Source organism: Narcine bancroftii, chromosome 3, assembly GCF_036971445.1.
Source record: "Narcine bancroftii isolate sNarBan1 chromosome 3, sNarBan1.hap1, whole genome shotgun sequence".
NCBI classification, from domain to species: Eukaryota; Metazoa; Chordata; class Chondrichthyes; order Torpediniformes; family Narcinidae; genus Narcine; species Narcine bancroftii.
Window position 1 is genome coordinate 90,615,137 of NC_091471.1, and position 15,244 is coordinate 90,630,380.

The window sequence follows — 15,244 nt, forward strand, 5'->3', positions numbered from 1 at the left end:
AGATCGGCAAGGATTGGATTTTGAGCTGAATTTAAAGTCTCAAAAGTATATCCGGCGTATAATTTGACCCCCAATTTTTGAGAGATTTTTTGGCTTTCACGACTCAACTTATACGACAAAATATAAGGGAGATATTGTTATATTAATTATTTAAGGATTGCAATTAAACATAATAAAGCAAACCTTTATTTTCTTAATGGATTATTGTGCTTGAGAACCTTCACTTCTCAGAACGTTAAAATTTAAACAATCTCAGAGAAGCATTGAAAGTCATAAGAAAATGTAAATTTGTATATTCATGAAATTACATTGTGTCACAATGTGGTTTTTTAAAAAAAAAATCAATGACACTATTGCATACTACCGAATAAAATATATTACAAACATCTTCGCACCATGAAGGCTTCAACAAAATTTTAGAATTTAAGGGTGGCTTTTAAAGGAGGATCTAGAATATTCAGACACAAATACAAAGGTAAGAATTAAAAGAACCTGAGGGGATACCACTCCCACAAAGTTCCAAGGGCATCTCATTTGTGAGATATCAATACTTTTAATCCTAACAGAAAATGATAACTCCAGTTCACAAATTCCAATGACTATTTGACCACAATGGATCCAAAAACAGAATCCAGGACTACAGCGTTTGTTTCTCAAACAGTGAAGTCCTGGTTTTTTGAACCTGTAGGAGTGTTTTAGAGAGGCCCCATTTAAAATTGAAAGAAAAATCCAAGCAGCATTAAGTATTAGAGTAGATTAAAAGTGTGATTTTATAGTTCAGTGGAATAATTGCAAGCAGAGTTGGAAAAATTCTGCAGAGCATGGCAAATGAAGCACAAACTTTCAAGGGAAAAGTTAACGGTAAAAAAAATGAAAACAGAACTTTGCTCGAGATCAGTGACATTTCTTCACAATTTTTCCTCAAGCAACTGAATATTTGCCACAAATTTTATACCAGATTGGGAGATTCAATAGTCAGTTTGATAGCCCTCTTATTCCGAAATGATTGAAGAGTTTTATGTAGGCCTGTATGAGCAATTCATACAAGGTTTTTACTTTGCTCATTGTTAATGCATTAATGTATGTTCAGTAGGCAACCATTAAATGAAAACTGTTTGATGACCACTTTCAATGCCAAACAGCAGTTAAGCACAAGGTTAAAAGCACTGGCCACTGTAATCATCTTCACATGGTAAATGATCCACTCACCTCCATTGGGAAGAGAAGAGCATGTGCCACTGTTCAGACATGGACTGCTTGAGCAACCTTCTGGAAGCATTAATGAACAACCAGAAGATATTTCAACAGATTCTTCCATGACAGCATGGACTCTCGGCTTACTGTTCAAAGGTAGCTCTTTCCCATTCAGCGTAACTGATTCCAGACAGCCTCTGAAACCATTTCTGACCTGCGTGTTTCTACTGTGTTCTGTGTGCTGTTGTCGGATTTGGCCACCAAAATACAAGAAATTGTCCAAGTTCAATGTTCTCAGGGTGCCTGGTGCAGTACCAGCTGCTGTATGGACTCTGTCCAGTACTAATCTTGCATAATTTCCATCAACTTCCAATGAAACGGAATGCCATTCACCATCATTGACTTGAATACTCTGTACGGATACAGTTCCTGGACCACTGCCACAGTCAAACTTGTATTGCAACCTTCCATTGTTAATCTGCAAGTATTGAGTATCAAATCATGTAAATTTACATTAAAATACTGATACTGGTAAATATTAACTTACAATAATCCAAATCATCAAGCCTATGATTATAAAGCACGGGAATAATTATAGATTAGTTCCAACAATATAACTAAAACTAAATATGAGAAGATACGTATTAAGTATATCTAGTATATAATGCGATGTACTATATTAACCTAATTTAATTAGGTTTACATAGTACATCAAGATTAAGATCTCATGGCACTGGGAAAGTGAACTGATATGGATTGAAGATTGGTAATCATAGCCAATAGATTCTGAAGAAACGGGTCTTATCCAGACTGGAAAGATGTAATCATTTACTGAGTGTCTAAACTGATGATTTAGAAGAGCGAACAGTTTAAAGCATCCAAGTTAGCGGACGACATGTAAATAGGCCAGAGAGCATGCTCCAATGCAGACATTTGGACTGAGTAACAGTTAAATTGAGTAAGTGAAGCAAAATTGAGACAATGGGATATAACGTAGGAAATGGTGCTCCATGAATTTTCATAAGAGGGAGAAAAAAAAAGGCAAATTATCATCCAACTGGGAAGAGATTGAAAATGAGTGGAGTACACTGGGATCTACGCCTTCTTGTGTGTGAAACACTAAAGTGAGTAGGCAAATACAAATAGGTATTAAGGCAAATGGTATATAATGGGCTTTATTTCAAAATTTCAAACTCCTTATAATGAAGACTTTTTATTTACAACTATAAAGGGTTGTTGGTGAGGTTATACCTTGAATATTATTTCAGGCCACGATGTGAGGATATTGTAGCATTGGAAGGAGTCCCAAAGTGATTTACAAAGCTAATTACTGGGATGAGAAGGCTGCTCTAACATGAACAGCAAACTAAAGTTAAATTTGTATTCTTTCACATTTGGAAGAATGAGCAGTGATCTTACTGAAACATACAAAATTTTAAAGAGGCACGGATGGGGTGGGGTGTAGGGAAGAATACATTGGGATGGTTCCACTTGATAGAATCTCAAATGCAGGATACAGGACAGGAATTGCTGGTCACAGAGGATGGTGAATCTTTGGAATTCTCTGCCCTAGAGGAATAAAGTCATATTCATAAAGTTACATAGTACATTAGCAGGTTCTTTGACCAACAAGACCTCACTAACCATGAAACACCCACTACTCCAACACTAATCCTAGTTACTTTCCTCACATTCTCATCAGCTATAGATGTTCCTTGTTAGATCAACCTGACAGGCCAGATGACCTATCCCTAATGTTCTCATGTTCCCATCACTCATCAACACACTTGGGACAATAAATAATCCACATCCCACCTGTCTTTGGGATATTGCAGGAAAACAGATCAATTGGAGTTAAACCATGGGTTAAGGTTGTGGAGGTAAGATCACTCAAGGTATTCAAGGAAAAGGTAGATAATTTTTGAAAAATCAGGAAATTAAGGGTGACATGGAACTGGCACAGAAGAGAATGCAAGTCCTGATCATATCGAATGTCGGACAGGCTTGGGGAACCAGGCATACACAGCTTCTTATCATTTTGTGCTCTTGTGCAACAGAATGTGGGTTTTCTTTACAGAATTAGATGAGAATGCAAATCTAATGCATCAAGCATTCTAATGATAAAATCCTGCAAATTCCAACCACACCAATTATTTTGCATATCTCAGTTAAGATGCCCATGTCAAGTTCTTAGGATTATGATTTTAACAGAATTGCTCATCAACTTAATTTAATCAAATGCAAAGATTTGTGTCCTATTTTTAAGAAATGCACCTACTTCCAGAATGCTGTAGTCTGTTCCTCTGGCATACATCACAAACGCATATGGATGATAAGTCCGTAAACGCAGAGAAAGTTTCATTTCTTCTTTATTTTCATTTTCCAAGAGTCGATATTTCACATAACTATTACCGTTGAATGACAGAGATGTACCACCTAAAAAAAATGCAAACCATGGATATGAAACAGTCTCGAGCACTCAAAAATAAAGCCGGCGAATAAATATGCAAACACTGAAATGAATGTTTTCACTATCAGTATAAGCCTGATGTAAAGTTATCATTTTAAAAAGCCTTTAACTTAGATTATAGGATAAATTCTTACCAGAGCATTGACCCCGATTTCCTTTTCTGCATAAACACATATATCTTTCCTCTTTTACATCAGGCACACATTCCGCATCAGCAGGACAGAGATTACTTTCACAGAGTTTATGTACGGTGGGGCATTCGCTGCCTAGAAGCAAAATTATTTTATGTAAAACATATAAAGTATTGCTGTAGAGTTCAAGTGATCACACCTCAACAAGTTAATGAAAGAGATTTGCATTGTAATACCATATATACGCGTGTAGAAGTTGAGATTTTGGACCAATTTTACAGGTCAAATTGGGGGGGGGGGGGGGGGGTGCTGGACTTTTACACAGGTCATACTTTAGATTGTAGTAAGTATTTGCATCGTTCAAGGCATCAGGAACTCAGAGCTGGGTGGCTGAGACAAGGATCCGCGGTCGGGGCGTTTTGGGAGCCGAGATGGGCAGGCAGTCATGAGGTTGGGAGCTCGGATAAGCAGGCAGTCGTGGGAAGGGAGCTTAGATGGGCGGGTGGCTGAGGCAAGGATCTGTAGTTGGGGCATCAGAGTTCTGGTGGGTGGGAGGCCGGGGTGAGGATTCGTTGTCAGGTTGTCAGGACTTAGATGGGCAGGCAGTGAGGGGATGGGAAGCTCAGATGGGCAGGTGGCTGAGGTGAGGATCTGCCATCTGGGCATCGGGAGCTCCGGTGGAGGGGCTGCTGGGGCAAGGATTCGCGGTCATGAGCTCAGATGGGCGGGCAGTCGAGGCCAAAAATAAGGGGGGGGGGGGGAAATATACAGAAAATATGTGATTTTGGAGCCAAAAAAAAAAGGTTGACTTTAACACAAGATCGACTATTACACAAGAATATGTGGTATAATAAAATATTATGTTTAACATTTTAAATTTGCAAATTATTATTTCCCTATTATATTTTTGTAACAGATACATTTTTACTGTAATGAAGCAGACTGAAAATAATGATTCTTACCTTTACAAAGGCAAACAGCTGTTCTATGGTGCCTTGGTGTTACAAAACTCAGCCTTGCAGTGGTATGTGTTGACATGGCATTACTGTCTATAGTAATCTTCTCATCACAAAATTGAAATGGGCAATCTAATCCAGCACAAAGTTTGTGAATGACTTTTAATATTCGGACACCCATCATTTCCTCCATGTCCATTAGAGAGTTATTTAGCTTATGGAAAAGAACTTCAGACTGATGGAAAGAATTGCTTGCTTTATTGACCGTCAAGAGCACATCCAAATTTGAAGGTGGCTCAGAAGGCTGCAGACTAACAACATGTATATCATGCCTTCTGATGCCAAGAATGTTTCGTAATGCTCTTTGGAAGTTACGCCAATAGTCTCCGATAAACTCTTCAGGTGTAATGTTTGCAAATTTTATAGCAATAGAGTGGTTAACTTGATTTTCTGTTACTTGTTTAACATGCACAGTTACATCAGCAGCTGTTGTGAACCGGCCATCAGTGACAGTGACGTTAAGAATGTATTGTCCAACATCCAAAAGCTTATGTGCAATCATTTTGCCATCATTGCTGGAAACAGCAAATAAATTTCCCATGTCAGAGGCAAGGCTGTATCTGAGAGTATCATAAATATCCTGATCTGTTGCATGAATCTTTCCAATGACACCTCCTGCGTACTCGTCTCCAACAGTTGTTATATGAATTTCCAGAGGAAGAATAGCAGGGGGATAAATGCTTTCTTCAATAATTTTAAGCTTTATGAATGTTGATGAGGATAATGGAGGACGCCCATTGTCGGTTACCTAGAAAGCAAATATAAATAACATTGAAGAATAAACTGTTTCTTGTACCTTTCCATTCATATTCAAGCAGTTGACGCTGAAGCTTTTGAATATTTGCATTTACATTAATTGCATACTTTAACCTGAAAATTAGCTAATCTCCTGCGGCATTTTCATTTCAATTTCAGAGAAGACCTGGTTCACAGATAACACCAACTCTCAGTTCAAGAATAAACTCCAGAGTGTTGTGAACTCAGCCTGTGACATCACAGGCACCAGACTTCACTTCCTTGAGAATATCTACAGGAGGCAATGTCTTAAAAAAACAGCCGCTAACCTCAAAGACCCCCCCCCCATCAGCCAGGTTCCAAAATGCATCCTGGGACTCTGTCTGGGGTAGTCCTTTTCTGCGGGTTCAATCTCAGGAAGGTGAATCGGACGTGTTACGTTGACAATGTGTGCAAATGTGCATGAGGTTGTTGTGACATGAGCTGCTGACTCAGTGACCTCATGTGCGAGATGAATGTAGAATGCATTGATCATGCTGGGGAACTGAAGCACTGTTGCCTGCTATTTTCCCTGGCTTCATATTCATGCATTAAATTGTTCAAATAGCATCTAACAACTAGAGCTTGGCCTTGAAAAGCACTGGCAATTTTCTCCTTTGTTTCTGGCTGGAATGACGGAAAACATCATTCAGGGAATGACTGGTATCTTTTCAAATGCTGCACACTTTAGTTGGGCTGTCGGCATTTGAAAAACATTCCAGTAATTTCTTCTTTACCTCTTTTTTAATAAAAACTTTTGCTTTAACATTTGAACCTCCAGTCAATGAAGCCTACAGTTAAGACTATTAAATTACTGGTGCTGAATAATTATTCCAAATTACAAAATAGTTCAAAGCACTAAAGCTGTGCAGTTGGGGATTTAACATTATTTTGAACTCCTCTGTTTTGCAGCACCATTCAAAATCACATGGTTTAATTGCCTAGTGCGCGGAGCAATTGCTGAAAGGCAAAATTTCAAATTATCATTTCAATTATTTTTTTTCTTCTGGAGAGGAAACATCTGTGGTTCTTTTGAAAAGGAGAAGCTTCTTTTAATCTGGGCAATTCTTTGATTTGTCAATGTGTCATCTCTTTCTGATAGTTGTGACTCCTGGGGCAGAATAGTGCTGAAGATCCACGAGCGGTGGCCGTCCTTCAATATCTTGCTCAGGCAGCAATTCATTGACAGTGGCTGCATCCTGAGGGCTGAGACCTCTTGACCATTGAAAAATGGAGACTGGGGATACAGGGGAGGACTAAGGAAGGAAATGGAAAACTTTACAGCAAACCTCTCTGTCAACTATCACAGGCTGTGGAGAAAAGCCTGTTCCATCTCAATACAAGCTGAGATTCAATACTGGGAACTTAACAATGAGGTCACTGCGCCCAGGTTATTTCAACTGCATGATTATTTCCCCAAAAGGAATTGGAGGGAAAATTATGTGGACTGTTGGCTGGAACTCTCTAACCATAGTATGCCAGTTCTTTACATTCAATTATGGGACGGAAGCAATCAAAAACATATTCCTACATTCAGAACAAACCCTTTCTTTTTCATTCACTATTTTGTACACTGCATGGATTGGATACTTTACCTTCACCTGCAGCAGATACACATCTTTGATCTTGTGGTCGAGTTGAGAAGATGAAAAGATCAAACCTTGTGGATTTATCTGAAATTCATTCCCATCATTTCCTCCAATGATCATAAAAGTGAACGGAGGGCCGTTATGTGAGGAATCCTTGTCTATCACTTGAAGCTGCAGTACACTGGATCCAATAGGTTTGTTTTCCTAACCAAAAAAATACAATTTATATCCTGGAAGGCAGTGTGGTTTCAATAGCAATCAATTGTTATCAATTATAAAAGGGGATCCTAGATGAAGTAAATATTCATAAATTCCCATTAAAAAATACAATCCATCTCCATAGCCTCAAAATCTGATGCTTCCAATTTGATCAGGGGAACATTTTATTCTGCAGAAGATTTTTTGTCTGCTGTGGAAAACAACTCAGGAACATCCCAATGGTCAATTATTCAAATGACACATCCCACAGAACAGAAATATTCTGGACCAACAAAGTATTTACCAAATGTAGTGGTATACAGCACAACTCAGATTATCCAAAATGGTCGGACTGGGGCCATTTCAGATAAACATTTCTTTTTTGGAGGACCGGTCATTATTTAAAAAAAAAACAGCCCAGTAGCAACAACAAATCACTTGTAGCAATGTTTATGCAATAACAAACAACAAGGTATGGCTTTTTAACCATTAAAATAACTGCTGATCACCAACACCTCTCCACCGAGGCCCTGCTTGAGCTGGGAGCCAGAGGGTCCCTCTCCTGCCCGGGTGCTTGAGCTCTCTGTTGGTGCCAGGGGCCTGAGGTCCGATGTTGCCAGCGCCCCTTGGTCCGCTGCTGCCGCCGCCGGGAGCCCCACATCCCCAGTCATTTCGGCTCCGAAAAAATTTGGTTAAATGAGAATTTCAGAGAATCCGATTTCGGATAATCGGAACTGTACTGTAGAGACTCTTAATAACAAAGGGAAATACAAAGAAATCTATTTTGGCAATTTATCATTTACCTCAAGTGGGGACCCCTAATCTGGGGATTCATAAATCTAGATAAAGATGGTAATCAGACTTAAATGTGATAACATTTGAGAAGAATTAGGCTTATTTATGTAGAGACTGTGTGACTAATACAGTAAGATATAGACTGGTATAATTTTTTTTACATCAGCTATATCTCACTCCACAGACAAATAAATTGAAGTCAGATTTATCAGATCAGTGTTTTAGATGTGCTGAAGAGGTAGGAACTTTTTTTTTTACATTCAACATGGACTTTTGATAAAGTAAGACACTTCTTGCTTGAAATTAGGAACTTTCTTCATAGAACAAATTACAGGAGTCCAATTTCTGCAAAATCCAGAATTATTTTTATTAGCAAATATTATAGGGGCAAGTCCTAAATTGAAATTAACTAAATACCAGATTGAAATTGCTAAAATTGCATTCGCAGTCGCCAGAAAATTTATTGCAGTTGCTTGGAAATCTGATTCACACCTGGGTTTGGAACGATGGAATGGGCAAACGCACAGTTGTGTTCCCCTTGAGAAAATTACACAAAATTTCAGGAAAAATATGATTTATTTTTACAATTTTGGTGCCTGTATCTATATATTAAAAAAAAATCAAACTTTAAATTTTTTAGATTTCTAAATGTTCTTGTTAGCCTCTAAGACCTGCGTGGAACCCAATTAACAATAAAATAGGTATGAATTTTAGACCAGATGATATATAACACTTTCAGCAGTCCATTCTCATTCTTCATTTCTCCCTTTTTTCCCCCTATCTTAACACTTAATTCTTTCTTTCTTTTCTGGGGACTGTGGGGGTAGGGAGGGGGTCATAGGGTATTATCAATTCTTTCTTTTCTTGGGACTGTGGGGGTGGGGAGGAGGTCATGGGGTATAATCAAAATGTATTTGATATTAAATACATTATACATCTGTATTTTGAAATATATTTGAATGCACGTATGGTTAAATATTTTAAATAAAATTTTCCAAAAAAGGAACAGAAATTTTCTGCAATTCCAAATGAATTGCAGTGACTTGATGAATCATTTGTTGGTCTAGGAGTTCATACATTTATTACTTGGGAGAGAGGTCATTCAAAGATCTAAGTTATTCAAAGAACAGTCACCAATTGCAAATTCCACCATTTAAAGCAATGATGTACGTCATAATTTTTGATGTGCACATTCCAAGCCACTTCTAATGGAATCTGTCTTTATCACCCTTTCAGGCAGACATTTTTGGACTTTTATCCATTCTTCCAGCCTTAAAATATCTGTGGACATCCAGTCCGATGTCCCGTTATTGCTCTACACCTCTATATCCTTTCAGTTTTCAATTATACACTTTTCTAGTCGCATCCCCCCCCCCACCAAATGAGTAAATCCACCTGCCCAATTAACAGTTCCATCTGCACTCTCTTACAATTCTGATTTCACTGACTGTTTTTTGAAGAATAAAAAAAAAATCAATAAAAGGACAGCAAATTGAAATGCTTCATCAAAATATCTAGGCTTCAAAAAGTTACAATTCAGAAAGCAAACATTTGATTCATGATCAAACTGCTGTAACTTAATCAACTTAAAAAAAAAATCAGGAGCAAAATGGGGCCTACTACAAAAATTTGTTGCTCTTACCTGTATGATGATGCTATAGTTTGCTTGTGAGAATATAGGAGGATTATCATTAACATCAGCTACATCAATATTAACTGTGGTTGTGTTGAACTGAGAAGGAGAACCATTATCCGAAGCTTGAACTGTCAGGGTATAGCCAGAAATCTACACCAGGAGAACAAAATGAATAAAAAAGAGCTTTATGGACGAACGATAAATATAATCTTCATGCAAACAGCAAGCATTTGGTTTCTTTCCCCTCCTTCCAAGCCATAATTTAAAAGACAAACAACACAGCCTGGGACATTTATGAACCATTACAATCCCTCAGCACAATGCTGGGACACCCTTTTGAAGTGACATGGTTCGTGCAGTGGTTAGAACAATATTAGTTCGGTATTGGTGATCCGGGTTTGGCTCCAGTGCTGTAAGGAATTTGCACATATTTCCCATATTCACTTGGGTTTCCTCCCACATTTCATAGATTAGGATGGTTATCTGATCTGTGGATTTGGACAGCGCGGGCTCATGAGCTAGAAGGGCCTATCACTTCACTGTGTCTCTAAATTAAATATCATTACATTCCAACTCAAAAGTGCTTTTGCTTTTAACATAATGGTATTTTAGTACTTTCTGTAAAATGAAAAATTGTTTCAAATTTAATGACTTTGAATAAAACTTACTTTGAACCTTCAAAATTATGAAAGAAAAAAAAGTGACCAGGTAAGATTTAATCATCTACTAAAAACACTTCCAATGTACTCACCTTTTCTCGATCCAAATGTTGTGCTACTTTTATTTCCCCCTTGATATTATCAATGGTAAATGGGCTTCCTTGATTGCCATTAATTATAGAATAATGGATTTGGTTGTTTGATGGGCCATCTGAATCATCTGCAATGACCTACAGGAAGAAAAATATATGACGATTAGGATCACATGATTGTAAAATGTTCAATGTACCCTGTTTTCTTATTAACCTCTCTTTCATAAAGGGTCTCAGACTTAAAATGTTAACCATTTCTCTCTCCACAGATACTGCCTGACCTGTTGTCTGTTCCCAACTTTTCTGTTTTTATTTCTGATTGGCAGTTTTTTTACAAAAAGAGTTTCTAATGAATTATAATGTTTCATTATTGTCTCTCCTTCACTGCACCCAATGGTTCCTTTCCAACAATTTGTTTGAAGCCAGAGATTTTACAAACAGATAAAATACAACATCATGCTTGCAGGATTTGATCAGAGTATGAAATGTACACTCACCTTACGGACTTATGAGCCTGTCACAACTCATGGGTTAGATTTAGTAACAAATTACCCAAATGTGGCACTCATCGCACCAGAACATGGAAATTACTTGAGATTTGGACATGCAATATATGGGCACCCTGTGCTGGAAATTCTACTTTTTTTTTTACAAAAAGAAAAGCCAATCACTTCATTCCTATATTAGTGTCAGAACTTCAACTGAAAAATTAAATAATTCAACGTGCATTACACTTAGACAGGAAACATTTGCATCATTTAATTGAAGCATATGTTGATTGGAATATAAAATTATCTAACAGGAACAGTTAGACAATTAGACCTGCTCTACCCACAATTTATGATTAATTAAGCTATAATGAATTACCCTCCTTTGCCACCTGTTCAACTATTTTCAGCAATTTTAGTTAGACAGATGATTAAAAATGATGTCACTTCTCTTGCCTTAATTTATTTCTCATTCATCAATGCTGTAAAATGATGGCAGATAACAGCAAGACCACAATCATTTCACAAAGCTTGCTTCATACTGCAACTGAGATCAGAAGTGCTTCATTGCTCAAATTGTATCCTGTTCAATATTTACGAATGACTGTTGGCCCCCTCTGATCATTGATATGTTGCTTTTCACTTCATCCCCAACAGGCTTCCTTCAGACCTCCACCTCAGGATAAAGAATTTAGTTCATTTGAGACCCTCCATGGAAATCACTCTGGCTACTCTTCTCTGTATTCTCTCTTTTTATTATAGTTTATACTGAGGAGGTTGCATTAACGAATATAAAAGTCTAAATACATCTCAGGAAGTTCTTGCTGACCAGTGTGTAATTACTACTATTATTTAACAATATTTATTTTATATCTGCACTACATATACTGTAAATCGCTTGTAAATATTTGTACAATGTCAGTTTATGTATTTGCATGTTTTTTTTTTATACCAAGGGCCGAAGTACACGGTTTCATCCAGTTGTACTTTACAATTATATGATGATAATAAATTTGAACTTTTTTTAAAAATAAAGAATGCATTTTTGGGGTTTATCAAAATTAAATAACAGAGGTGAAATGGAATCAACTGTTGTTTAATGCATGTTAAATTACATCTTTAAAAAAGTCTATTTTTTGAGTTCTTGTTAACTTCTAAGTTACTGAAGAATCTTTAATGTTGAAATGGAGAAGGTTTCTCTGAAAAGTGTTTGAACATACTGTAACAACCAGCTGTCCCAGAGGAGCATCTTCACTTATCACTGCCATGTATACACCGTGACTAAATTTAGGAGCGTTGTCATTGATATCTGTCACATTAATATTCACTGTTGCCACATCATTAAGTGAAGGTGTTCCACCATCCGTGACTTCAACTGTCAAATAATATTCATGAGATGTCTCAAAGTCCAGACTAGAGAGCACAAAAATGGCACCTAATGGAAATCAAATGACAGATTAACCGAAAAGAAAAAAAATACATTGCACCAACCTCACAGAAATTAACAGTGAATGCTCAGCTATATTCAATGTTTTAAAACGAAGTGAATTATTTTCAAATTTATCATATAGATAAAAATGTACCTGTTCTTGGATCAATGCTGAATTTCCCGTATTCATTGCCACTAATGATGGAATAAGTAATCTCTCCATTGGCCTCAATGTCCTTGCTGGCTGCAAATACCTCAAGTACCTCAGTTCCTAAAGGAATATTCTCAGGAAGTGTTGCTAAGTACTCCCTATGCTCAAATACTGGTGGGTTGTCATTGATGTCCAGCACAGAAACCAGTACAGTACATACAGAAGACAGCTTTCTCAGAGCTCCTTGATCAGTGGCCTTCACAGTAAGACTATATGAAGCTTGGAGTTCTCGATCTAATAGTTTCTCCAGACTAATAATTCCAGACAATTCATCAATGGAGAAGTGATCGTCTGCAGAATCCGCAAGTGAATAAAGCACCTTACGATTCAAGCCTAGGTTGTAAAATTTAGAAAGGTAAAGGATTTAATCAATGTCATTATCTCAACAATAAAGCTCTCTTAAACATGAAATAAAACAATGTTTCCAGTACACAATTTTATTGCCTTAGTAAAAATAAAGTCAATTAAAAAAATGAAGACAACCATCCTGCCCAAGCACAAAATTGTTGAGAACCATTGCAGCATAGAAAACAGGCCCATTGGCCCTTCTGGTCTGTGTCGAGCTATTATTTTGCCTAGTCTCCCTGACCTGCACAGTTTATAATTCTCCATACACTTCCCATTCATGTACCTGCACAAATTTTTCTTAAATATTAAAATTGAGCCTGCATTCACCACACCAGCTGGCACCTTGTTCCACACTCCCACTACTGTGAGAAGAAATTCCCTCTAAACTTTTCCCCTTTCAGGCTTACCCATGTCCTTTGGTTTGCATCTCACTTAACCTCAGTGGTGAATGCCTACTTGCATTTATTCTATCTATATCCCTCATAATTTTGTATACCTCAATCAAATCTCCTCTCATTTTTCCATGCTCAAGGGAATGAAGTCCTAACCTGCTTGACCTTACTCTGTAACTCAGTTCCAGAAGTCCAGGCAATATCCTTGAAATATGCACTCTTTCAATCCTATTGATATCTTGCCTGTAGTTAGGTGGCCAAAACTGCACACACTTCTCCAGATTTGGGCTCATCAATTTCTTTAGCATAACTTCCCAACTCCTATACTCATTACTTTGATTTATGAAGTCTAATATTGCAAAAGCTCTCTTTTCAATCTTATCTACCCAAGATGCCACTTTTGAAGAATTATGTATCTGTATTCCCAGATCCCTCTGTCCTATCACACTTGTCAGTGCCCGACCATTTACCATGCATGTCCTATCTTGGTTTGTCCTTCCAAAATACAACACCTCATACTTGTCTGCATTAAATTCTATCTGTCATATTTTAGCCCATTTTTCAGGCTGGTTCAGATCCCTCTGCAAGCTTTGAAAGCCTTCCTCGCTGTCCAAAATATCTCCACTTTGTGTCATCTGCAAATTTGATGATTCAATTTACCACATTATCATCCAAATCATTGATATAGATGACAAACAACAAGCATCCCAGCCCTGATCCCCGAGGCACACCATTAATTACAGACCTCCAGTCTGAGAAGCAATCATCCACCACCACTCTCTGGCTTGTCCCGTATAGCCAATAGCGGATCCAGTTTAATACCTCACCATGAATACCTGACTAACCTCTCATGTGGTACCTTGTCAAAGTCCTTGTAGACAACATCCACAGCTTTTCCTTCATCACCTTTTCCAGGTAACTTCCTCAAAAAACTCTACAAGATTGGTTAAACATGACCTACCACGCACAAAGCCACAAAATGTGACTAATATTTTAAATTGTACAATGCGCTACTTGATTTTTCTGATGTTTGCATGTTATAGATACGGATCTAAAGGACAAGAGGTGCTAATCACACATTATATTTACTTGTAGCTTCTATTATCCATAAATGTAGAAATCCAGAAGAAAACGATGCAGTTTCAAATTACTGGAAATATAACAAATTAATAAAAAACATCCTTTACGTTTTAAGAAAATACCCCCAACTTTTCAGTCTTGTTTTGAGTCTCTAAAATTTTATTTTAGGTGTTTTTATTACTTTGGAAAGTAATTTATTTGAGAATGCACTCTCTGAAGTACTTCACTGATGTTATTCACTTGTTTCGCAATGGGTTGCAGGAAACTTGAAGATGATTGGTGCTGGACAGGCTGTCGTCATTTTTTGTAAAGGTTGCCAACAATTCTATTTCCAGGTGGGCCCACTTCCCTTTGAATGGCCTAGTCTTTATCCAATCTATACAAGCAGACTGCTTGAACATGATTAGTATTGCAGCCTGTTCAAACCCCTCTTCCACTAAACCCCTCTTCCACTAAATCAAATACAAGTTAGACATTTTGTAGCTGATCCACAGACTTAAGCAGGGTCAATACACAAGCTCTCAGATCCTTAATGACAACACATGACACAATTAGGGTATGGACAGTACCCCAAATGAATGGTGTGTCAATGAATTGGCCCATATTGTAAAATTAGAATCAGTGACACTGATGTTTCTTTTCATAATTTCTTCCTCAAAGTTTTTTCTTTTAAATTTAAATTTAAACTTAAAGTACATAATATTTTGCAAAATAATCCTTCAATAATGGTAGTGACCAGCAT

The 15,244-nt window shown here is 37.4% G+C and overlaps 1 protein-coding gene across 8 annotated transcripts in view; it reads right to left on the reverse strand.

The window, feature by feature from the left end:
- Positions 1-15,244, reverse strand: part of fat1a (FAT atypical cadherin 1a) — a 256,473-nt gene that overhangs the window by 77,208 nt on the left and 164,021 nt on the right. For all 8 annotated transcript variants that reach the window (XR_011353525.1, XM_069924528.1, XM_069924529.1 and 5 more), the window contains exons 14-22: positions 12,626-13,015; positions 12,263-12,477; positions 10,555-10,692; positions 9,810-9,953; positions 7,181-7,378; positions 4,758-5,559; positions 3,799-3,930; positions 3,473-3,630; positions 1,210-1,672 (exon numbers count right to left, since the gene is read on the reverse strand). Coding sequence is in view for 7 of the 8 variants with exons in the window: in XM_069924528.1 (XP_069780629.1) it covers positions 1,210-1,672; positions 3,473-3,630; positions 3,799-3,930; positions 4,758-5,559; positions 7,181-7,378; positions 9,810-9,953; positions 10,555-10,692; positions 12,263-12,477; positions 12,626-13,015 (2,640 nt within the window). In the remaining variant the exon portion in view is untranslated. The remainder of the gene's footprint in view (positions 1-1,209; positions 1,673-3,472; positions 3,631-3,798; positions 3,931-4,757; positions 5,560-7,180; positions 7,379-9,809; positions 9,954-10,554; positions 10,693-12,262; positions 12,478-12,625; positions 13,016-15,244) is intronic.